This window comes from Eublepharis macularius, chromosome 2 (genome assembly GCF_028583425.1).
Source record: "Eublepharis macularius isolate TG4126 chromosome 2, MPM_Emac_v1.0, whole genome shotgun sequence".
Lineage (NCBI taxonomy): Eukaryota > Metazoa > Chordata > Lepidosauria > Squamata > Eublepharidae > Eublepharis > Eublepharis macularius.
Window position 1 is genome coordinate 146,504,989 of NC_072791.1, and position 25,379 is coordinate 146,530,367.

Below are 25,379 nucleotides of genomic sequence, written 5' to 3' on the forward strand. Positions count from 1 at the left end.
AGCAGAAGATCCTGCTGGGGAGGTAGACTCACATACGTCCGATTGGACATCTGCAACAGTTTGGGGAACCACACTTGTCTCGGCCAGAAGGGTGCTACCAGAATGCAATCTGCATTGTCGTTCTCTATTTTGCACAACACCCTTGGTATTAGCGGGAATGGTGGAAACATATAGTGCAACCTGTGAGTCCACGTAAATTGGAAGGCATCCCCAATAGAGAGGGGGTCACTCCCCGCCCTTGAACAAAATATCCGGGCCTTGGTGTTTGCTGACGTTGCAAACACATCTATGCTCGGTTGGCCCCACATCTGGAAGATCGGCCCAATGTACTTTACACTTAGTTCCCACTCGTAGTCCAACATGTGCACCCTGCTCAGGGCATCTGCCCAAACATTGTCTGATCCCGCTACGTGTATACCCCGAAGCATCACACCATTCTGGATCGCCCATTGCCAAATGAGCGTGGCCTCCCTGCAGAGAATCATAGATGCTGTGCCCCCTTGCCGTTTTAGGTAATACATGGCAGTCATGTTGTCCGTCTGCACCAACACCTGACGGTTTTGTAGAAGTGCTGCAAGGGACACAAGTGCAAAACGAATAGCTCTTAGTTCAAGAACGTTAATATGCAGGTTTCTTTTCCTTTCCGACCATACATCCTGTACACACACAGCACCACAATAGGCACCCCATCCCTGCAGGGACGCATCAGTGGTCACTGTAACCTCAGGATGCAGATAGCCAAACAGGGTCCCCTTAACAAGTTGTCATCTGACAGCCACCAGTCAAGGGAGGATAGAATGACCCTAGGTATGGATAACTTGAGAGACGGAGGGTGGCGCATAGCATCGTACCTCCGCACAAACCAATTTTGAAGCGGATGCATACGCAGTCTCGCAAAGGGTACTACTGAGGTAGCAGCTGCCATGTGACCCAGTAAGCATTGTATCATGCACACAGATTGGAAAAGATTTCTCTTGAACATGGAAACCAATCCCTTAAGAGACCTAGCTCTTTCCTGTGGAAGTAGTGCTTTACCCTCAACTGAGTTTAATACTGCACCAATGTAAGAGACCTTATGGCTGGGTACCAGCTTTGACTTATCCAAATTTACCAGCAGACCCAAATGTTTGCATGTGCTCAGTACTAACTCTACAGCGTGCACAAGCCCAGCCTCAGAATCTGCCACGATGAGCCAATCATCGAGGTAAGGAAAAATGGCACAGCCTTTCTCCCGAAGGAAAGACACCACAGGAGCCACACACTTGGTAAATACCCGTGGCGCCGTGGATAGGCCAAAGGGAAGCACTGTATAACGGAACACCCTTCGCTTGTAAACGAAGCCCAGAAACTTTCTGTGCTCCTCTAGTATTCCAACATGGAAATAGGCGTCCTTCAAATCAAGGACAGCAAACCAATCCCACTTCTTTAGCAAGGAAATTACAGCAGACAGTGTGACCATCTTAAACTTTGTCACTTTTAGAAAGGCATTGAGACCCCTTAATCTAGAAAGAAACGAGAAAAGAAGCCTTTCTCAGACTCCTCGTATGCTACCTCCTCCACAGCACCCTTGGCCAAGAGAGATATGATCTCATCCTCTAGCTCAGCCATGGTATTATTCACAGCCCTTAACGGTGAGATACACCTAAGCAGTCCAGTGAATTCCAGCCCATATCCTTTGTTCACAATTGTTAAGACCCATGAGTCAGATGTTATTGACTCCCATTCAAATAGGAAAGGCTTCAGCCTGTCCAAGAAAGTCAGGGCTGTGACTGGTTCATCCCATCAGAATTGTCTCCCTGCTCCTTGCAGATCTTTTTGCTGAGCAGGAGGCTGAGATGGACGGGGCTTGAAAGGCCTACGCCTCTTGGGTTGCTGCGCAGGAGTGTAATGGCGCTGAGTAGCAGGATAGTGCTGGAAGTAAGGACGTTGCTGGTATCTTCCATGGTACTGGTACGGGTTGTATCTCGTAGGGTACCGTGGCTTAAAAGCAGACCTGTCTGCCGAGGTCACTCCCAACGACCAAGCCGTCTGCCTATCCTCCTCCTTCTTCTTCAGTGCCTCATCCGTGGTGCTTGAGAAGAGGGAATCCCCTTTGTACTGTAACCACAGCTTAGAAAGCCTCAGTATCTGTGTAGTCAGAACTATGTACTGTCCCTTTAACAATTGGTACTCATGGGAATTGTAGTCCCCCTTCAATATAGAAGTTTATTGTAGGCTTCCTGTGAAGGTGTTAAAAACTTGATTGTCCTCTTCCTCCCTTTGTTTGGGACGCTGCTCCTCAAGCAAGGATGCGACAGTTATAACGAATTTACCGCTTGTCTACAAAAAATCTGGACCAATAAAGATGTATCTTGCTTATGTTTGAACCATGCTGCATTCACTGGCTAAAACTGTGAGTAAGGATCCCTTTTACGATCTGGGTTGAGAAAGGCAGCGCGTTGAACTATCTGGAAGCCAGCATCTTTCCCAGCTGCTTCCAGAATAGTAAATTCGTTATAACTGTCGCATCCTTGCTTGAGGAGCAGCGTCCCAAACAAAGGGAGGAAGAGGACAATTATAACGAATTTACTATTCTGGAAGCAGCTGGGAAAGATGCTGGCTTCCAGATAGTTCAACGCGCTGCCTTTCTCAACCCAGATCGTAAAAGGGATCCTTACTCACAGTTTTAGCCAGTGAATGCAGCATGGTTCAAACATAAGCAAGATACATCTTTATTGGTCCAGATTTGTTGTAGACAAGCGGTAAATTCGTTATAACTGTTGCATCCTTGCTTGAGGAGCAGCGTCCCAAACAAAGGGAGGAAGAGGACAATTATAACGAATTTACTATTCTGGAAGCAGCTGGGAAAGATGCTGGCTTCCAGATAGTTCAACGCGCTGCCTTTCTCAACCCAGATCGTAAAAGGGATCCTTACTCACAGTTTTAGCCAGTGAATGCAGCATGGTTCAAACATAAGCAAGATACATCTTTATTGGTCCAGATTTGTTGTAGACAAGCAGTAAATTTGTTAAAAGACTCGTCTTGATCCTTCACAAAGTAATTTCAGTAAGAAGCATGTTCTGCTCCTTCATAACTACAGCATGTTTGCTCTTGCAAAGATAAAAAATATCATGTGTGCATGTGCATGAAGACGGGAAACAAAACAAAATCAGCTCCCTCTTCTCCTGGCTGCAAAGGTTCCCTTTGTCCTGTAAATGCTGATACTGGCGCCTTTCAGTTGCTAATTGACTGATCAGCCTGGGAGCCCACCTTCACTAGCCGGAGAAGGAGACCAGCAACTTAAAAATAAGAATGTTTCAGCCGCCTGCATGCTTTATTCTCAAGCAGAGGAAATGTCTCATGCCTTCAACCTGTTGCTTGTGATTTGAATGCTTCTTAACTCAAAGTGGAGGAGAGCTCCAGTACGGATCACCTCTCTCACACCGCTTTGAATATACCTCATGCCCTTGAATCGCAAAACAGCAATATTGCTCAGGGCTATGCTTCACGCCAGCCTGCTCTTGTAATCCAGAACGCTTTCCCCACAACCCCAGATGCTGAGCACACAAAGGAATTCATACTCTGAGGAGCACACGCGTTTGAAAGCATCTCCAGAATCCAGCACTAAGCTGGGAAAAGTTGCTGAGCGCAAACAACTCCTCAACACAGAATTCTGATCCGCACAGCTAACAAGGGGAACCTGAAAAGCATTTAGCATAAGAAGAGTAGGCACAGCTAAGGAGCACACCCACACCCCTAGTGGTCACTTAGAGCAACTACAACTGAATCCTTATAAAGCTCACTCACTGCGCCCCCGGTGGCCAACCTAGGAAGTGCAGCCAACAATTCTGTTCAAGCCATACAGAAGTCACGTGCTTGCGCTACCACAACAGTGCCACCGCAACAGCGCCACCCTAGTGGTCTGAAGTAGTACTGCAGCTTCAAAAAAATTTTTTTTTAAATTTTTTTTGCCAAAATGGAAACTCCTGTGGGACATCTGGCAGGTGAAGAGGATATCATAGATCCTGCCAACACACCCACTACTCCCTCCAATGGCAATGATGAAGCTGAGTCCAAACGTCCACCACGGAAAAGAACACTGACTCGCAAGATGCGAGATTTGTTATCTGCCAAGAAAGCAGAGAGGCTCAAGGAGTCTGAAAAGCACTGGCTACGGATACAAAAGTGTCTGGGAAAACTGGATAAAGCAGCTGATGTAGACGATCTGCACGATCTGAGAACACTTCTGACTAGCGAGTTTGTGCACTGGACGGCTCATATGGAACGCGTGCGTGACATCTTGGATCAGCTGGACACAGAGGAAGCATTGGCTGAACAGCGACACCTTCAAGAGGTGCACGACACACAGGAAAAGCTCGTTGATGACGCCATGCGTAATTTGGATAGACGCATCAAGGAGGAGACTGACAAACTTCTTGATTCTGCCAGTAGTGAACCACGTTCTAAAGCCGGTTCTTCATGCAAGTCCAGACATCCGTCCTCCACTTCTTCATCGTCCAAGCACAGTAAGTCATCCTCAAAACGCAGTAGCTGTTCTCATCGATCTAATACCTCCTTGTTTGCCTTGGAGGTGGCCAAAGCAAAGGCAGAAGCTGCTGCGGCAACCAAGAGGGCTGAATTTGCCAAGAAGGAAGAAGAACTGATGAAGGAAGCTGCCAACAGGGAAGCTCAGCTACGGAAGGAAGCTACCGACAGGGATGTTCAGCTACGGACACTCCAAAAGGAAGCAGAAGCAGCGGAGTTACGTGCCAAGGCGAAGGCCCTAGAGGACGGCTTCCAGGATTCGGATTCAGATCACAACCTGCCACAGCTGGAGGAGCTGAATCCAACTCTATGGGTACTGACCTATGTAGAAGAACAAAGTGCCTTCACAAAAGGCCTCGCCGCACTAGCGCTTGACCCCGCTGCTCCGGAATTCAAACCAGTGGAGCCTACCCAGCCTGTACCTTCCATGCCAGTCCAGACCTCGCTCAGGCTTGTGGAGCCTCTGGACACCCTGGATCCAGACGTTTTGCCCCGGGCTCCAACTGCTATTGCTGCACCCATGTTGCCTCAACCATCTGCTCCTGGCGGCCCAGCCTCAAAGCTCACCGCTCCTGTTCTTATGCCTGTGTATGCACATCGGTGGACAAAGCGGGACCTTGCTGAAAGAGGCATGCAGAAGTTTTCAGATCACCCAGAGGACTACTTGCTCTGGAAGTCAAAGTTCCGCAATGCTACTAAAGACATGGGATTACAGGCAAATGAAGAACTCACACTTCTAGCTGCATGGCTGGGACCTGAGTCTGCAGCCCAGGTGGACCGCATTCATGCAGCTAATGTTGAGGAACCCGAAACAGCCTTGCCGCTAGCGTGGGACCGGCTCGACAAACATTATGGCGACTCATCGGAGCTTGAGGTCTCACTCATGAGGCGCCTGAACAAGTTCCCCAGAATACCCTACAATGAACCACATAAACTTTGGGACTTGGCTGATCTTCTTACTGAGTTGCAGGCTGCTAAGAAGAATCCAGCACTACCAGGGTTAGCTTGCCTCGATCAGTACTACACACAGAGGAGCATCATAGAGAAACTGCCACGCCCGCTTCAAGATAACTGGGGTGACACGGTGAGCTCCTACAAAAAAGTACATCGTGGAGCATACCCTCCTTTCTCAAACCTCGTGAGTTTCATCGCCTCACTGGCGGAGACACGTAATGATTCCCAATGCGGATATTATGCGCACCCCAATGAGCCTCGTGATGAGAAGACTCATTCTCGGGACATCAGGACTGTGCCTTCACGGGATACCAGGCACAAGCCTCTACGGGACTCCAGAGCCAAGACAACTGCTTCGGTGCTAAAAACAGGGGTCTCCACGACGCCTGGCGAAGCCACCGTAAGTAAACCTTCAACATCGAAGTCGCCAGCGCAGCCATCAGCACAGAAGTCGACGGCACGGCCTACGTATTTCTGTCCACTCCACATGGAGGGACACTCTGCGAACAGGTGCTCAACTTTCAGGAAACTGCCACTGACAGTGAGGAAGCTCACGATTTCAGAGCTCAAGATGTGCTCCCGTTGTTGCCAGTCTCGAGAACATGCCTCAACTGATTGCAAGACTTATATAAAATGCTGCGAGTGCGGCAGCGACACACATGCAACTGCCATGCACACAGATGCCACACCAACACAGACAGTTGTGTCGGACAACCCTGCCTCCCAAGGAGAGAAGCCTGTTTCGGCCCACTGCACTCAAGTGTGCGGCGTTGGAAGCAACAACCGGTCCTGCCATCAGATATGTCTCGCCAAAGTCTTTCCTGCTGGCCAACCTGAACAGGCCATCAAGATGTACGTCATCCTATATAGCCACAGTACCCGGTCCCTGGTCGACCCAATATTCTTTGAGCTCTTCAACATATCAGGGGATGAACTGCCATACACCCTCAGAACGTGTGCTGGGGTCCAGCGCACGGCGGGGAGGAGAGCCGCCGGGTTCCAAATTGAATCTCTCGACGGCAGTATCCAGTTCTCTCTACCTCCACTGTTGGAATGCGATGCCATACCAGATTATCGCGACCAGATTCCGACACCAGACGTAGCGCTCCATCATCCGCACCTACAATCAATAGCAGATCACCTTCCTGCCCTGGATCCAGATGCACAGATCTTGCTTCTGCTAGGGATAGATGCTACCGATCTGCTAGTTTGCCACGAGGTGATTGTTGGACCTCCTGGCACCCCACATGCACAGAGGTATGACCTAGGATGGGTCATAGTGGGGAACGTTTGTGTAGATCGCTTACAGATACCAAACCAGATGAGCGTCTTCGCCACAACCATTATGGATAATGGACGAGCCTCACACTTGAAGCCATGTCCAGAACACTTCACACTAACGGAAGAGGACTACGGCCTTGGAACTACAGTGTTCCGAACAACCAAAGATGATAACATGCTCGCCCCATCCATGGAAGACAAGGACGCTCCTAGGAACTCGTGGCCCATGGGACTTATAGATCGAGTTCTACCCAGCGCGGACGGGTTGGTCCGCAAGATTGACATTCGTGTAGCCAGACACGACGGCCCGAAGATTTTCACCAGACCAGTCACCGAAGTGATCCTGCTTGTTCGGAAGACTGATCTTGAAGACTGAAGCTCAAGCTTTGCATGCCATTTGTTGCTTATATGCTATATTTAGCCTTTATTGCCTAGTTATGAGAATAGTGTAGCATGATGTATATGCTTAGACTTGTTAGGTTACTCCACTAGCTTGCATGTTGGGGTGGAATCCATAGGATCCCAGGCGGGGAGTGTACTGTAACCACAGCTTAGAAAGCCTCAGTATCTGTGTAGTCAGAACTATGTACTGTCCCTTTAACAATTGGTACTCATGGGAATTGTAGTCCCCCTTCAATATAGAAGTTTATTGTAGGCTTCCTGTGAAGGTGTTAAAAACTTGATTGTCCTCTTCCTCCCTTTGTTTGGGACGCTGCTCCTCAAGCAAGGATGCGACAGTTATAACGAATTTACCGCTTGTCTACAACAAATCTGGACCAATAAAGATGTATCTTGCTTATGTTTGAACCATGCTGCATTCACTGGCTAAAACTGTGAGTAAGGATCCCTTTTACGATCTGGGTTGAGAAAGGCAGCGCGTTGAACTATCTGGAAGCCAGCATCTTTCCCAGCTGCTTCCAGAATACCCTTCAAAGGGCAGATTTTCAATTTTGGTCTTCACCTCCTGCGGGAGAGCCGTCGACCGGAGCCAAGAGTGCCGTCTCAGGATCACCGCTGACGACATACCACGGGCCGCAGTATCAGCTGCATGGCTCCCCGCATTCATCTGCTGCTTTGAAAGGCGAATGGCTTCGTTCTGCAGCAGGGACACCACCGCCTTCTTATCTGCAGGCAAGTCAGCGACATAAGACGTCAGCTTCTCCCACAGGTACAACTGATAGCCAGCCATGATGGTTTGGTAGTTGGCTATACGGAGGGCTAGGGCCGAGATGGAGTACTGGCGTCTACCCAGGGTGTCCCTCTTCTTCCCCTCCTTGTCTGGCAGGATGGAAGAGAAACCTGACCATCGGTGCTGGATTTCCTTGGCAATCAGGGATGAAGGTGGAGGATGTTTGACAAGCGACTGCCACGTGCCTTGCTTGATTTTGTACATCTGCTCAATCCGCTTCGATGTAACTGGCAGATCTGAAGGCACCTTCCACACCTTCTCCACTATCTCCTCCACGCCCTCCAACATAGGGAACTCCAACCGTAGCTGGTTTGTCACCATAGATGCAACACAGGAGCTTGTCCTTGGTCTTAGGCGTGGCCGAAGAAATATCAATCTCCAACGCCTTTGCCATACGGGCCATCTGGTCGGCGTAGATACAGAGGTCCTCATAAGGGGAACTCATACTGGGAGCCACATTTTCATCTGGAGATGGTTCCGACAAGGAATCAGAGCGATACTCGTAGCCAACAGCAGCCTCCTCCTCATCAGAAGCAGGAGCCGACACCTCACCAGCTGGAAATGGTGGAGGTAGCCACTCACGCTGCCTGGATGTTGATGGCCTTGGATCCGAGGAGTCATACCCCGCAGGGGCCCCCTTCCATTGGCAATGGTATGCAGGTGGAATATAGGAGGCCTGCCGGTGTCGTGATGCCAAGGAAGGCTCGGAACCAACACTTTCCACATCAGAGAAAGGGAGTCGACTCCGAGTGGAGGAAGCTGGCGACGTGGACGAGCGCTCTCTGGGTGTGCGTCGGATCCGACGAGAGGCAGCCGGGCTTGGTTCCAGTGACGGGGAATGATGCTCACTCAAGACCACGACATACGCACCCGGATCCGGCACTTCCTCCGGAGCAGAACGGTCTGCTGAGTTCAGATGAGGGGAAGGCGTGCGTGGAGATACTAGCACCACCTCATCAGCAGACTTGCGCCGTAGGGACCGAGAGTGTCGATGTTTGGACTTCTTTGGCTTCTTCGACAGTGGCTCCGAGCTGGCTCTCGGATCCGACGCCCTCTTGGTGGAAGACTTCTTGCCAGCGGTGTGTGGTCTCGGAACCGCAGTAGCCTTCGGATCCGGCGTCGGAGCCAACAGACAGGTAGGATCCGACTCCATCGGATCCGATCCCGAAACCGACTTCTTCGGATCCGACTTCGACGACGCCCTTTCCTTCGGCGATTTCGGAGACATCGCCACTTGTGAACCCGCTTTTGATACTGCTATACTCGCCGGTCGAGATGTCGACACCGACTTAGCAGAGGCCACAGAGCCCGCTCGTGAATGCCGTTTGGCCGAGGAGCTAAGGGCAGCCTTTGGGGAGGACAACGGAGTTTTTCCCGCCACCGAAGGGGGTCTGGGAGTCTCCTCTCCATCCAACACTTTCTGCCACAGCGATGCCTTCAAGCGCACAGACCTCTCCTGTCTGGCTTTATGGGTAAACTTCTGGCAGATCTTACACGTTGGGACAATATGACCCTCCCCAAGGCAAAAAAGGCACAGATCATGCCCATCTGTTTGGGCCATCTTCATCTGGCACTGAGCACAGTGCTTGAATAAGGCCTTAGAGGCCATGTTTGAGGGGTTCAGCAATACGCGTCATCAAATAACAGTCCGAGTCAATACACACCAAGTCCAAAGTCTGTCCAAATCAGTCAGAAGAAGAGTAAGTCAAGTCCGAAATCCAAGTCAATACCGAAATAATCAATCACGAAGCAAGCAATCACTATAAAGCACGGAGTTGCGAAGCAGACGTTCCCCTCTAGCGGCGGCAAGAAGAGAACTGAGGGAAGGGGCCGTTGGTCGCTGTTGGGACATGAGACCATTTGGGCGGGAAACGGTCGCTGAGGCACGCGCCCAACAGCCCCTTCGGAGCTGAGGAAAGCAATGAAAAATCTTCCAGCGGCTGGCCTGCGCCTGCGCAGTCCCATGTGTGGAGGCACAGAAGAACGAAGATGAACTTAGAGTTCAGCAGTCTGCTTATCATATGGCCAGAACACAGGCATATCCACCTTAGGGAGAAATAGGATATTTGTTCTAGATACTGGCCTTATTCAATGGTTCTAGATAAGACTAGATAGGAGTAGGGAACAAATGCAGCCCTTAGTCCAGGTTTGGTTGTGCCTCGGCTAGCCATAAATGCAGTGCAGGCCAGATGGTCACAACAGGCCGCCAGTGGTCACTACTCTACTCCTGTTTCTGGGTAACTTAAAGTTTCCTCACTTTCTTCATGAAAGCCATGGTCTGCCTTCTCCAGGGAGCTTTTCACCTTCATTTGGATGTTTTCTTTATGCCAGTAAACTTGTCAGCAAGAACTACTCTTTAATTTCTTTAAAGCATTACAGATTTTGAGATACAGTATGAATTAATGACAGGCTGGCAGCACCTGCACTGGTGCTCCTTCCACAACAGGACATGTTGACCTGAGGCCTGAAGATATTACAGCAGGATCCCATTCAGAACAGAGCAGGGGCTGCAAAGGGGCAGAAAGAGAAGATTAGCAGACAAGATCAGAGGGGAAAGGACAGCTGTTGAACTGCTGAAAGGCAGTGAGGATGGGTGAAAGAGGTCTTCATGTTTCTCAATGGCCTGTGACTTCCCTTTCCCTAAAATGGCAAAATGCTGATTCCCAGGACTCTTAGTAGAACATAAGAATATAAGAAGAGCCCTCCTGCATTAGACCAGGGATCAGCCTTATCCAGATTTTGTTTCACTCACTGGCCAACAAACAAGACATAGAGGCTAGAAATTCTCTGGTGCTGTCTCCTAGCACTTATATGCTGAGACTTATTGCGTCTGAATATGGACGTTCCCCTTAGTCACCATGGCTAGTAGCCATGGACTTGTTCTCTATGCATCTATCTAACCCCTTTTTAAAGCCATTGATGTTTGTGACCATCACTATGTCTACTGGCAGTGAAATCCATAAATCAATTATTCATTAATCTATTGCCCATCCATTTCATTAGGTGCCTTTGAGTTCTAGTATTATGGGAGAAGGAGAAAAAGTTCTCTCTATTTTCTCCACCTCATGCTTAATTGTATAAACCTCTGTCATGTTTTTTCTTCATCTCCTTTTTTTCTAAACTGAAAAACCCTCACTTTTCCTCCTCAGAAAGGTGTTCCAACCGCTTGATCATTTTGGTTGCCCTCTTCTGCATTTTTTTATACCAGAACTGTACACAGTTCTCTAAATGATGCTGCATCATAGATCTATAAAGGACCTGTGACATTTTGTTTCAGACAGAGAGAGAGAGAGAAACAAACACTTGAGCTGTCTTCCTGAATCCCTGGAACAGGAAACCTGTAGTTGGTTCTCCAAAGCTCTACACCTCATCTCTTAGACAATGGCCAAAGTCAAAGAAAGTAGAACACAGAGCGCTGCCCCATTTCTGAACATGCCTCCCAGATAGTTCCATGGATATGTTGAGAATCACCATCCTGAAAGGCTAAGTTGTAATGGGCCATGCCACTTACTTAGTTGGGCACTGTTGTCTGGTGGAGAGCAGTGAAGCGGTGGTCATGAGGGGAGTCATGGTAGAACGGATCAACTGTTGTGATCGTTCTGCAATGGAAGAGAGGAAAGGATTACAAAAGAGAGTAGAGGACAGCTCTGGGGAGGAGAGAGGGATGAGCACCAGGTGGCCATAGGGACAGGGGAAGTGAAGGATAGAGAAGAATGGCTATGGCACACCCTACCAGGGAGCATTACCTGCCGACATGGGGATGAACTCTCCTCAAGGTTTCTGTGGCATTGGGATCAGTGCCTAAGTCAGTAGCATGGTTGTTGGTAGCAAAGCCACCTGCTTGCTGAGGCTGGATCCCTCCTCGTGTCCAGCCTTCCCTGTCCACTCCCTTTGGAGTGTTCTCATAAAACCTAAAAGAGAGGAGGGAAGAATTACTGCATGCCTGATAAAAGAGCAAGAGTCCAGTGGCACCTAAAATTTGTGGTAGGGTATGAGCTACTCAGGCATGCAGTGGGTTGGTTCACTGGATGCTTGAATGAACCTACCCACAGCCTCCCTCCCTCCAACAAATCAGGTATATAACCAAGGCCCTGAAGACACAGCAGTCCTGTTGTTTACTGTAAAATATGGACATCTTTTGCCATATATACCACCCCTACTTCACAGATCCACCATCAGGTGTTGCTGCCTCAATGCCCCCACCACGTTCACCCTCTGAAGAACCTGCATGGAACAGTCTAGGCCCAAACAGACAAGAGGAGCATACTTTCCCATTCAGAAGGGAGACTGATGTCTTAACAAGACTGGGACTAACAGAAACTGACTGACCTAATGTGGTGGTTACTAGTACCAAACTCACTTGGAGTTATAGCTGGTTAGGAACCTGTTGGGCAGTTCTGGATCATAGGGAGTTGTCACATAACTGGGGTTATTGATGCTGAATCCAGATAGCTCCTGTATGGAGAGGACCAAGGAAACAGCTATGAATGTAGAGCCACAGGAGCAGCATGTAGAGTCCCGTAGATTACGAACAGATAAGGCCATGAGGCTGTAAGTCAGGCATACCTTATAACCCACATGTTCCTGTCCCAAAAGATTGTTCTTTGTCTGAGGCTGCTGCTGAAGCCCTTGGAACTGAGTATGGCTCAGGGGTGCCTCTTCACCAGAGGGACATTCTTGGGGTCCTAATGAAGGCTGTGGAGAATGAAGGGGCTAATGAGTAAGTGAGCAATTCCGGGAGAGAGTGAAGGAGATGAGGCAGATGCAGTAAGGAAGTGGGGGGGGGAGAGGTGAAGGTGAGGGAAAGAGGAGGAATTGGATAGTAGGAAAAGGAGCATACAGCTAGAGACAAAGAAAGTTATCTTTAAATTCCATCCAGTAGGGAAAAGAATCTCAGATGGAAGGAAATACTATGGAAAAACCAGGTTAAGCCAGATAGATGTGGATAGGGATGAAAGAAAATGAGATGCAGGCAGGGAAACAGCTGCAGCAGCAAGTGACGCTGGTGTAAGAAAGGCAAAAGGCATATCCTGGCGGAGCAGGGAAGAGGGGTTCTGCTGATGGGGGAGTGCCACTTACTGGAGTTCCAAGGGAAAGGCCCTTCTGACGGCCGAATCCAGACCTCCTCTCAGAGCCTTTAGACAGGACTGGCAGGAATTCATCACCCTGTCAAGGGGATATCACAGCATTATACAGGTGAACAGGAAGAACAGCCTACGGCAGGCAAAGTAGACCCCTTCATCTGTTCTTCTAATGCCCATCGCCAAACCATCTCAAACTGTCTCCTGGCTTGTGAGACCTTCTTACATGTGGAAAGGAAGATGGCTGATAATCTGTCTTCATAATGCTGACCCCTGGACTGCTACCCTGCAAAGCAGAAAATGAATACTGAGACACAGAGATACGAATGCAAACAATATTGGCCCAGCTTTTCCATCACAGCTTCTACTGAAAAGATGTGGAGGAATGGGGAAGGGAAGCAAGAGGTAGGGAGACAGGCTTGTGGCACAAGGCAAGCTGGTCTTTACTGGCCTGACAAAAAAACTGGTGGTATCTGACACTGAATCACGTGGATGCTGAATCACTGCTCTAGGGAAACTGCACAGACTCATTTGCTATACTTTAAATTTGTGGCTAAATCCAAAGAAGAGGCCAGAACTTGGTTCTTCCCTTTGACACCACTTAGAGGTAAAAACAAAATGGTCAGGGCTGTGCATATACACACACACAAATGGTAAATCCAAACTGAACCAGAGGGAAAAAATGGTATTCCTTGAATACCAAATTAATGCTCTAGTTCAGTACGGCAATATAGCAGAAATTTGGTAAAATTCAGCCATTGTTTCCTATGGGAAACTCAGTCCAGCAGGAATCTGGTGGGCTGGGAGGGGAGGATCATTTTTTAATCAATCTTCACCAAATTTGCAGAGAACTTACTTCTAACTGCCCTCTAATGACTGTACGAGTTTCATAAAGATTGGATTCCTGAAAATTTGGTGAATGTCGGTTGAAAAGGGACCACTCTCATATCCTCTCTGAATAAAAAGGCAGGAACTGCTGTTTCTTTACAAGGAAACAACAAAGGAACAGCCCAGCCTGTGTTACTGAACTGTATCGAATTAATTCAGTAAAACTTAGTTTGGTATTCCAAACCTGATTCGGTATTTATTATTTTCATCTGGAATACCCTGATTTTACCAAATTAGCTAACATTTGTTTTTTAATTCCGAATACCTAACCAAACTGCACACCCTAAATAATGGTATCAAGAACAGGGCCAAGTTATAGGACAGAGTATGGAAACCAATGTATATTCTGGGGCCTGCCACTTGGAAACACGGTTCTCATAAATCCTATATTAGGATGGAAAACATACCTTTAGCTAAGACCTTATCGTTAAGAGGTCAAGGGGAGATACAGAAACTGTGTGATATGAACTTTCAAGCCCATCTAATTAAGATAGGAAGCTTTTTAAAAACCTTTCCAACAAATGTGAAATGTCCTGCACAATGAGAGAGTCTTGAAAGGTATGTTTGTGAACTGTGCTCTCTGTTCCTGTCACATGACAAATGAACAGTCAGGAGAGCTGGCCAAACTATCCAGCAATTATGCCACTGCAAAGTCTACAATTTTGCCAGGACTCTACTCTTTGTATCATGCAAGTGTAATACTTAAGTTGGTCCCTGGAAAGAACTGCAACATCATATACACCTGATGAAGTGATTTGTCTATAACAGGGTTGCTGAGACAGCCTTCAGTGAATCCAGTCTCTTCCTTGGCTCCAATGGTTTTCTTCTGCAGGAGATCTGTAAGGAGAGTGGAATGAAAACAGAAAATGGAGAAAGGGCACACACATAAAAGAAAGCAGAAGTCTTCCAAAAAAACCAACAGCTTCTTAACACATTGCAAGAACAAGTCAGCATGGTCAGCCAACAATCTGCAGACTTGCTGCACAATTGTCTTCCCCTAGGTTGTTGCTAAGGAATGCAGCAGGCACTGGTAAGGTAAGGCAGAGTATTCATAGTTCTTTCCTTACTTCAGTAGTCAAGCTTTAAGCATGAAAAGTTATGTGGAATTGTAAACACTGCAAACTCTAACCTGCGGAGGAGGAAATAGGATCGCTACTTATCTGATCATGCTAGCAGAGCAAAATGACGCCACTGACTTTGCAGTAAGCTACTGTCAGGGTACAGGATACCATCAGCACAAGGGGGGGAACTGGGCAGAAGACTAGAACTCGTGCCCCTAATGCCAACATCTAGGGTTGCCAGCCTCCAGGGAGTAGCTGGAGATCCCCCGGAATTACAACTGGTCTCCAGGCCACAGAGATCAGTTCACCTGGAGAAAATGGCTACTTGGGGTGTGGACTGTATGGAATTATGCCATGTCAAGGTCCTTTCCCTCCCCAAACCCCACTTTCTCCAGGTTTCTCCAGGTTTCACCCCCCCACACCACCCTTGATCTCCAGGAATTTCCCAACTTGGAGCTGGCAACCCTACCAACATCTGATGTAAATATTACTACTCTCATTGCAATTAATTCAGAGCCCCCAGACAACTGCCCTGTGGAGGAGGAGAACAGTGTTCTGCCTCAGCAGGCAATCACAGCACAGCACCAGAAGTATATAGGCCTTAACACAGAAACACAGATAATAAATGAAGGTGCACAGCATGGGGCTTCATCGCTCTGTACTGTATATACAGAACTAGAGCACACAAGCAAGAAGCTGGGTGATGGACCGCTTGGTGAAAGGGCACTTTGCAAAAACAGACCATTTTACACAACTGTAAGGAGCCCAGGAAAACAACAAATATAAGAAGGGCAACTGAATCATTCTTGTGGTCTCTGATCCCTTAGAGATAATTCACTTCAGACACTACAACATCCACCAGGAACCTTCATTAGAAGCAAAGAAACACTAAGCAGGAAGGGGGAGCCCACAGCTTGAGTAGAACTAGTCCTCCTGAACATCATCTATTGCTTCCTATCAAGCATCCTATAGTGTGCAGAGCACACACACATGTAAAGCCATATATACCTCTTTCATTGCAAAGGAAGCCGTCAGGCACGCCTGTAATATGGAAATGTATACTGGCTTAAAAACAATTATCTGTAGCAACGTCTTGCACCAAAGAGGACATGGGATCGTAAGTGTGCAGTTTGAGGAAGGCTGCTCTATTGGCCACGATCTTCATGTGCTAAGGAATACCATGATAAGTGCAGCCACTTTTATTTTCACTACGCTGCCTGCTAATACTGTCCAAACAATATGTATTATCCAGAGACAACATTCAAGTGCAGCTTCCTGGAGCGGATAGAAGTGAACATTATCTCAATGACATTATCCTCACTACCACCCCTATCCGTGTGACTGTAGACACCAGGGGGACTACCAGATGAGTGCACACTCACAGGCAGAATGGAGAGACTGCCTGAGGCATGCAGAATGGAAAAGCATATAGCTGATGGCACTCAGTGTCAAATTCCATCTAGCAAGCACAGGTAATAGGTGCTACATCTGCAATTCATCAGACATCAGTATCCCCATGGTTCTCTTGTCTCTTTACAACCATGCAGCACACACAGAGACAAAACATTCCCCACCCAATAGAACGTAGATCATAGTAACTGCAGCAACAGCCATGCGAGGAAGCCAGCTTTTTCCATGTAGGACTTTGCCACCCTATTCCTTACAGAACTCCTCCTTTGTCTTTCAGTAGCACATAACAGATGGAAACAGCTGCAGCTATACCCAGGATAAAGAGACAGTGGTGGGGAGGGCTGCATCTTTTCAGTCACACATGTCCAAGGGCAAAAAAATATTGGAAGGCCCATTGCTCTATCAGCATTTGTTCAACAGAAGTTGTGAGTGTGTCTGTTTCACCATAAATACGATCTCTTATTTTTTTTATCATGCTAAGCTGATGGGCCCTTTCTAGGACTCCTAAGGGACCATGGCTAGGAACCAAGGCTTCTCGTATATTAAGAGTATATACCAAGAGTTAGATCTACACAACCTCACCAGGCTTTTTGCCTGGGAACCATTTGCTGTTGTGACTCTTGGTAAAACTCAGAGACATTCTGAAAAACAAAGGAACGCCCCCCCCCCCAAACAATGACAGAACTGAAGGACACAGATACCTCTTCACTGCCCACAAATTCAGAACTATAGATCACCACCATCCCCAGGCAGAACAGGGTCATAGGATTCTTATCCTATCACAGATGCTAATTTCTATATTTCCTCACCTGCTCTAAAATCAAGCTGATTACTTTTTGCTTTGTATCTTTGTATCCTGAATCTGTAGTATCCTCCCACATTCTAACTGGGATAAAAAGACTCAGAGATATCCATTCTGCTTGTATCTGATGAAGGGAACTTGATCCTCAAGAGCTTACACCCTGGAAAATCTTGGTCTTTATGGTGCTACTGTACTTGAATCTTGCTCTTATGCTGCAGACCCACATGGCTACCCACCTGAACCTATCCAAGGTGTTTGCTATAAAATGCATACAAGTATAGTGTGAGAATGATAAATCCATCTAATTGGTTTGGAAAGTAGGCCGAGGAACTGCAGGAGGCCTAAGTTTACAGATCTCATCACTGAGAGAGCTGCGTGGATTTTCACTGTCACATTGCATGTCCATATATTTTCAGATTGAAGAGTGACTTGTGCATCCAGACCTGTAATATGTAATGTGACAGGCTGTCACAAGAGATCCAAGCAAATAGAGAACTTTCACAGTAGTTAACAACTGTTATGATGTTATTTAAAAAAACACACTGCTTTAGATACTTTCGATGCCAGCTCCTAGTTAGATGAGAAAGTCAGCAACTTCCAAGCTATAGAAGAAAACTTAAATATCAGGGCTCCAGCAGCCTTGAAACAAAAAGGCCAACAAGAAACAACTCAGTAGAAAAAGAAACAAAAACCTAAATTTTAATTTCTAGATTTCTAAAACAATTTCATTATTTTTGAAAGCTTGTATGTGGTAATACTGATTTGGGCCCTTTCTACATGTCCTTAAAGGGACAGCTCATTTACCGAATGCTGGCTGCTTTCCCCCTTGACTCCAGTCCAGACATCTCCTTTTCAAAATGGTTACAGGTTGGGTTGCCAGCCTCCAGGTAGTGGCTGGAGATCTCCCAGAATTACAACTGGTCTCCAGGCCACAGAGATCAGTTCACCTGGAGAAAATGGCTACTTTTGGGGGTGAACTCTATGGAATTATGCCATGCCAAGGTCCTTTCCCTCCCCAAACCTCACTTTCTCCAGGTTTCTCCAGGTTTCACCCCCCAGATCTCCAGGAATTTCCCAATTTGGAGCTGGCAACCCTACCTGCAACCGTTATGAAAATGGAGACGTCTGGAGCCAAGGGAGGAAACCACCAGGGTTTGGTGAGTGGGCTATCCCTTTAAGGATGTGTGGAAAGGGCCATAAATTGATTTCTAAAAATTAATTCAGTAAAGAGTTACTTGTGATCTGGATCTGGTCGAGACTGCTGCTTTAGCTTTTCAGTGTGGGTTTAGGAAAACTAGACTCAAAGAGGGGAGATTATATTCAGGGGCAAAACAAGGGAATACTGAAGCATTACATAAACACAGTATAAAAACAGATGGAAAACACATCCTTTGTGATGGTACTCTGATTTCAACATAGCCCTATTCAAATACAAGACAAGACATACTTAAGACGTAACGCTTCATTTGACTGACCAATGTTTACTGTCAGAAGGAATCTGCCTATTTTACATTTTTTGCAGATAGTGGCCAGCTCATGAAAGCTATACCAGACTACTAGCGACTTTCAGTACTATCAACTACAACATCCTTCTGGACTGCATATCTGTGTTGGGAGTTGGGAGCACCTCATTTTGTAGGATCCACTTCTCCGTGTCAGGTAACTTTCAGAATGTGGCATTCATGGATTTTTGCTGCTCTTTGTGGCATTTACTCTGTGGAGTACAAGATCCATGTCCATTAGCACCTTACCAACTAGATTTCCATGGTATGAGCTTTCAAGAGTTAAAGCTCCCTTTGTTATATACTCCTTTTTTCCACTCATATCTGACAAAGGGATCTTTGACTCTCAAAAGCTCATACCTTGGAAATCTTATTGGTCTTTATGGTTCAGTTGAACCCGGATCTTGTTCTTCAACTGTAGACCAACGCAGCTACCCACCTGAAATTATCTGTGAAGTACTGCAGGGTTCCATTTTGTCCTGTGCTATTTAACACAAAAAGCTACTGGGAAAGTTACATAACCCCAAACATAACCCCACTTGGTCACATCAACCCTGGTCGAGGGAAGAAATTATGGGACCAGGGTTGCGTAATGAAATGAAAAAGTAGGTAAAAGGAAAAGTGGCTTCCACTACCCCTAACCAAGGGGAAATTACCAGTAAGCAAAATAAAGGAAAATGCAATTTCTTTTTAATTTTTTTTTAATTTTTTTAATTATTAACTACATTAACTAACGATACAGAGGTAAGGAAGGGGGACAGGGGAAGGAAAGAAAAAAAACCCAACAACATATAACAACACTACATAACAACACTACACTACACAAAATGTTTTCCCTTCATACTGCCATTATTAAAAAAAAATTAAAGCTTTGTATGATATTGATGGAGTGGTTGACCTTGCGAAATACAAATTACAATTCAAATTAAGTCTTCCTCCCCCTCCTGGGCCCCGGACGTAATTCTCTCTGAGCAACTGCAGCCGCAGTGCTCGTTTCCTCCCCCCCCCCTCAGACTTCGCCTTTTCTTCTTGCTTGGTGTTTTGCTGAAATTCCAGATTTTTGTCCTCAAAATCCCTTAGTTGATCTTCTGATATAATCTTGCAAGCTTGATCTTTGTAACTGAACCAGATACCTTCCGGAAATAGCCATTTGTACTTTATTCCACGTTCCCTCAGAAGAGCTGCGAGCTTTTTATACTTAAATCTTCTTTTCCGAACTAAAAATGGGACGTCTTTCAGTATCTTGACTTTATTGCCCAAAAAGTCCAAATCCGCATTATATGAGTTGTATAGGATAGTGTCTCGGATCCTTTTAGATGAAAGATCGATGATGATCTCGCGAGGCAGCTGACACTTCGTTGCATATTTTGAAGAAGCCCAACGGACTTCCAAAACGGCACTTTTAACCTCTTCTTTAGTTGCCATCTCGGGTGTCGCCAATAGTTCCGAGACCAGACCCCATAAATCCTCATTTTCCTCCTCTTTCACGTTCTGGAGGCGCAAAATTGTCTGTGTTCGTTCCACTTGTAGCCCGATCAGCTGGTTCTCCACCAGCTTTAACTCTTTATTCGTAGCCCTCGTGAGTGACGCACTTTCCCGAGCAGACATCTCTGCCCCCCCGTTACTTCCTTAATGGTTTTCACTTCGCTCTCAATTAAGCCCACCCTTTGATCTGTTTCATTCAGCTTGTCAACAAAGGGTTTTATGGCTTCGATAACCGACCTCTTCACCAATTCCTCGAGCGACTCTCCTTTCCCCTGCAGGGCAGCCGAAATTGACTTGCCCAAAGCGGGACTCTGTTTTATCGCTGCCATTTTAGGGGGGGGGGACCGCCAACCGAATTCTGAAACTCAGCGAGGGGGAAGAACAAGCCTTCTTAGCTTCAGATCCCACCACTCCTTCGCGTGCGCTTGTAATAACAGAAGGGATTCGCTTGTCCGGGGTCTGGGTCCCAGCCCCCAGACTTGGTAGGAGGGAACAGCAGGTCAACTGGGCGGACAGGCATACAGAGGGGGCAGCCAGCAGCCAGCAGGTCAACTGGTCAGCCAGCAGACAGCAGGTCAACTGGTCGGCCGGCTGACAGCAGGTCAACCGGTCTGATTGGCAGGCAGAAGGGGCAGCTGGGGGACAGCAGGCCAACCCCTCCCATGGGCAAATGGGGCCAGAACCTGCCAGTGCCAGGGGCAAGGGGCAAAGGCCCAGGGCCTCAGGAGGCAGGGGGAGACAGAGAGAGGCCAGCGAGTCCCACTCCCCTAGGAAAAGAAAGGGGACTAAGCAAGGCGGAAGGGGGCAAGGGCAGAGGGATTGGGGGCCCAGCAGTCACCCACCCAAAGGCCTTACCTGAGAAGGAGAAGCAGCAGCAGCCCCAACAACCCAAAGCCACGCCCCAGCTAGAAAATAGTAGCCTGGCCCAGGAGTTGCCAAAAGCCAAGCCACTCCAGGTGGGGCTAGTGGAGGCACTCGGCATGAAGCCCTGGGCAACCAGCCAAGGAGCCGCAGCTGGACCCACCTTCAGCCATCAGCTCAGCCAGGGAGGCCGGGCTGCTAGCCAGGGAACTGCAGCTGGACAGGCCTTCAGCAATCAGCCAAGGCAGGGAGGCTGGGCAGCCAGGGAACAAGGCACAGCTGGTGCTGGTCAGTGGGGCCAGATCAGCTACCCCAGCTGCAACTGCTTGGTGCAGCCCAAGACCAGGCTGGAAGAGGGGTGGGACAGTAGAAGGAAGCCCTATAAAAGCTGGCTGGGAAGAGCCCTGTGGTGGTGGATGTGAATGAGGGGTGATGATGTGGAGTGAGGACGGTGCAATGCAAGAGTGGAGGTTTGGAGGAGAGTTCTGGAAGGAAGGGATGAAGAAGGACACAGGGGGCAAGCAGGCCAGGTTGAGCAGGCCAGCGAGTGGACTGAGAGGGAGTCTGGGTGAGGTATACCGCCCCTCCTTCCACAGAGCAGGGTCCTGCAGAATCCCTGGCCCCCCTATGACGTCAGGAGCAGACCGCCCAGGGCCACGCCCAGCGGCAGCGGCGGCACGCCCTGACAAGTTGGTGGCCCGTACGGGGAAAGTCGTTCCGACGCAGGCGCCAGTCAAAGGGATGTATCCCAATGCCGTAGCCCCAGCAGACCTCAGACTGTGGCTAGAGGAATGCTTGGACAGGATGTGGAGGAAGCTGGAGGCGGCCTTCCAAACAGCTCAGGCAGAGCTAATGCAGGCCGTGGAGCAGCGGATGCAAGCCTGCACCCCCACAGCCTCCTCACCAGTGGTATGTGCGTTGGCTTGGGAAATTAACCCGCCAGCTGGCAAGAGGATAGAGAGTCTGCGCGCCACCGTGAGGATAGGCCGGCAGAGCCTGCAGGCCCTGTTGGACTCAGGGAGCGCAGTCTCGGCGATCCACACCCAACTCGTCCCAGCTGCCACCCCAGTGCACCGCTGGATCCCGGTGACAGATGTGATGGGCCGCACCCTGCCGTATCCTGCGGTCTGGGTCACGGTGGAATACCTGGGGGCGATCCGCCGCATAGAGGTCGTCAAGGTGGCCCACTTACCCCTCCCCATGCTGCTAGGGAGAGATGCCCCTGAGTTTTCCCGGTTACTCAGGGAGGCGATGGGGGCGTTGGCAACCCCCCAAGCTGCTGTGGCTCTGCAGGTAGAGGAGGCCGCTGACCCCAGCGAGGGCCCTTCCCGTGGACCAGTGGCCGAACCACAGGCCGAGGACCCCGCAGGTCCTCCAGCAGACCGCCGGTTCCGCAATGCCCAAGGTGCAGACGAGTCCTTGCAGCGCCTGCGAGATACGGCAGCTCGTGAGGAGGAGCAAGTGCGGGATGAGAGAAGGGCCCAGCGGCTCCCCCGCATCGAGAAGCAAGGAGAGGTTTGGGTCCGTCTGGCCCGTGCCCCAAATGGCCAGGGAGAGGTCCGCCAGCTACTGGTGCCGGCAGCCTACCGGGCGGAAGTTCTCCGCATGGCCCATGAGCATGCTTGGGCCGGGCACCTGGGGCACCACAAGACCCTGAAGAAGGTCCTCGAGCGGTTCTTCTGGCCCTCCGTGAATGCGGACGTGAAGGCCCACTGCCGCTCATGCCCCACCTGTCAGCGGGTGGCTGCACGGCGCCCCTCAAAGGCCCCCCTCTCCCCATTGCCCGTCATGGAGACACCCTTCCAACGCATCGCAATGGACTTTATCGGCCCGCTGCCGCGCACACCCCGGGGCCACCGCTTTGCCCTGGTGATCGTGGACTATGCTACGCGGTTTCCGGAGGTCATCCCACTAAAGACAATGCAGACCCCAGGGATGATACGGGCCCTGTCCAAGCTGTTTGCAATGGTGGGCCTGCCGGACGAAATCTTGACAGACCGGGGGGGGCCGTTCCGTGCCAAAGCCATGCGTCAACTCTGCCAGAATTTGGGGATCCGGCAGGTATTCACCTCGGCTTACCACCCTCAGACGGATGGTTTGGCAGAGCGTCTGAACCAGACCGTCAAGGAAGCCCTGAGGAAGATGACCCGGGACAAGCCCCACCAGTGGGATCTGTACATTGACCCCCTCATGTTCGCCCTCCGGGAGACCTCACAGGCATCCACCGGCTATAGCCCCTTTGAACTGCTATATGGGCGCAAGCCACGGGGGATGCTCTCTCGGTTGGCAGAACGGTGGAGTCCCCGCGCCAGCAGCCCTGCTCCCCCCATACAGGAGTATGTGAGCCAGCTCCGCGAGCGGGTGCAGAAGTCCCAGGCAGAGGCAAACCGCCAGCTAACACACACCCAGGCGCAGCAGAAGGCTGCCTACGACCGGGGTGCAAGGATGAGGACCTTCCAAGTTGGAGAAAAGGTCCTAGTACACCACTCGGTGTTCCCACGGGAGGAGGGGGACCCATGGAGGGGCCCTTACCAAATTCGGAGGGTACTGGGTCCCACCACTTATGAGCTGCAGTGCGGGCCGGGCCGGCGCCGGCGGAGGTCGCTCCATGTGAACCTGCTGAAGAGGTGGTACGAGCGGGACAGCGAGGAGTGCCAGCTGGCGGAGGACCCCCTGGAACTCCCGTCCAGTGAACTGCCGTGGACCACAGAAGGCCCAGAATTCGAGGAGCCCAAGGTGGACCCCCAGCTCGACTCAACTCAACGGGCCCAGCTACAGGCTCTATGGGCCCAGGTACCAGGCGTCTTCTCCCGCAGACCGGGTAGCACCAGCCTGATACAGCATGCCATCCCAACCGAGCCAGGGCAGGCGGCCCGGGCTACGTGGCGACCCATCCCTAGAAAGCGCTGGGAGGCAGTGGAAAAGGAGACGGACGAGATGCTCCAGCTGGGGGTGATTGAGCCCTCACGGAGTGCCTGGAGGAGTCCAATAGTCTTGGTGCCCAAGCCGGATGGGACCACCCGCTTCTGCGTTGATTACCGAGAGCTGAATAAGGTGGCCAAGTTCGATGCCTATCCCATGCCCCGAGCAGACGTGCTGGTGGATCACCTGGGGTCCGCTCGCTACCTGTCGGCTCTCGATTTAACCAAGGGATACTGGCAGGTGCCCGTGCGGCCTGAGGATCGGGAGAAAACAGCGTTCGCCACCCCCCGAGGTCTTTTTCAATTTAAGAAAATGCCTTTCGGTCTCCATGGTGCGGCAGCCACGTTCCAGCGACTAGTGGACCAGGTGCTGGGCGAGTGCCGGGCATACGCAATGGCCTACATTGACGACATCATTATCTTTAGCCCGGACTGGCCCACCCACCTCCAGCACCTGGAGTCAGTCTTGAGAGCCCTTCAACAGGCCGGACTGCGGGCCAACCCAAAGAAAAGCCATCTGGGGTTCCAGGAGCTGCAGTACCTTGGCTTCGTGGTCGGGGGAGGACGGGTCCGACCACCGCCGGACAAGGTGGCCTCTATAGCCGATGCCCCACAGCCCCAGACCAAGAAGCAGGTCCGGCGTTTCTTGGGACTGCTGGGGTATTATGGGCGGTTCATCCCCCACTTTGCCTCCCGAGCGGCACCTCTGACGGACTGCTTAAGGAAGGGGATGCCCAACCAAGTCCGGTGGACCCCAGAACTAGAGGTGGCCTTCCGAGACCTGCGGTCAGCCCTCTCTAACGCCACCGCCCTGTGGAACCCGGACTTTGACCGACCCTTCACGCTGGCCACAGACGCTTCAGACACCGGCCTCGGGGCTGTGCTGACTCAGGAGCATGATGGAGTAGACGTCCCCATTCTCTTCCTGAGTCGGAAGCTACAGCCCGCAGAGAAGCGCTATGCCACAGTGGAGCGGGAGGCCCTAGCAGTCAAGTGGGCAGTGGGGGCCCTGCAGTACTACCTGGCCAACAACCCCTTTGTACTGCTGACGGACCATGCGCCCCTGCAGTGGCTCCACCGCATGAAGGCGCACAATCCCAGGGTGCTGCGGTGGTACCTCTCCCTCCTACCCTTCCAATTTACCATCAAATACCGCCAGGGGGCACAGCATGTGGACGCAGACTTCATGTCCCGCATGTTCGAGACTGAACCGGACCTCCACAACTCAAAGCCAAGCGGGGGTGTGTGTCCGGGGTCTGGGTCCCAGCCCCCAGACTTGGTAGGAGGGAACAGCAGGTCAACTGGGCGGACAGGCATACAGAGGGGGCAGCCAGCAGCCAGCAGGTCAACTGGTCAGCCAGCAGACAGCAGGTCAACTGGTCGGCCGGCTGACAGCAGGTCAACCGGTCTGATTGGCAGG

At 50.0% G+C, this 25,379-nt stretch overlaps 1 protein-coding gene across 2 annotated transcripts in view; it reads right to left on the reverse strand.

Annotated features, from left to right (window-relative positions):
- Positions 1 to 10,284: 10,284 nt before the first annotated feature.
- Positions 10,285 to 25,379, reverse strand: part of PPP1R32 (protein phosphatase 1 regulatory subunit 32) — a 30,286-nt gene continuing 15,191 nt past the window's right edge. For both annotated transcript variants that reach the window (XM_054970258.1, XM_054970257.1), the window contains 8 exons: positions 14,660 to 14,754; positions 13,256 to 13,315; positions 13,028 to 13,114; positions 12,515 to 12,643; positions 12,309 to 12,403; positions 11,695 to 11,859; positions 11,460 to 11,547; positions 10,285 to 10,455 (listed from right to left, as the gene is read on the reverse strand). In XM_054970258.1, coding sequence (XP_054826233.1) covers positions 11,460 to 11,547; positions 11,695 to 11,859; positions 12,309 to 12,403; positions 12,515 to 12,643; positions 13,028 to 13,114; positions 13,256 to 13,315; positions 14,660 to 14,754 — 719 coding nt within the window. In that variant the 3' untranslated portion in view covers positions 10,285 to 10,455. The remainder of the gene's footprint in view (positions 10,456 to 11,459; positions 11,548 to 11,694; positions 11,860 to 12,308; positions 12,404 to 12,514; positions 12,644 to 13,027; positions 13,115 to 13,255; positions 13,316 to 14,659; positions 14,755 to 25,379) is intronic.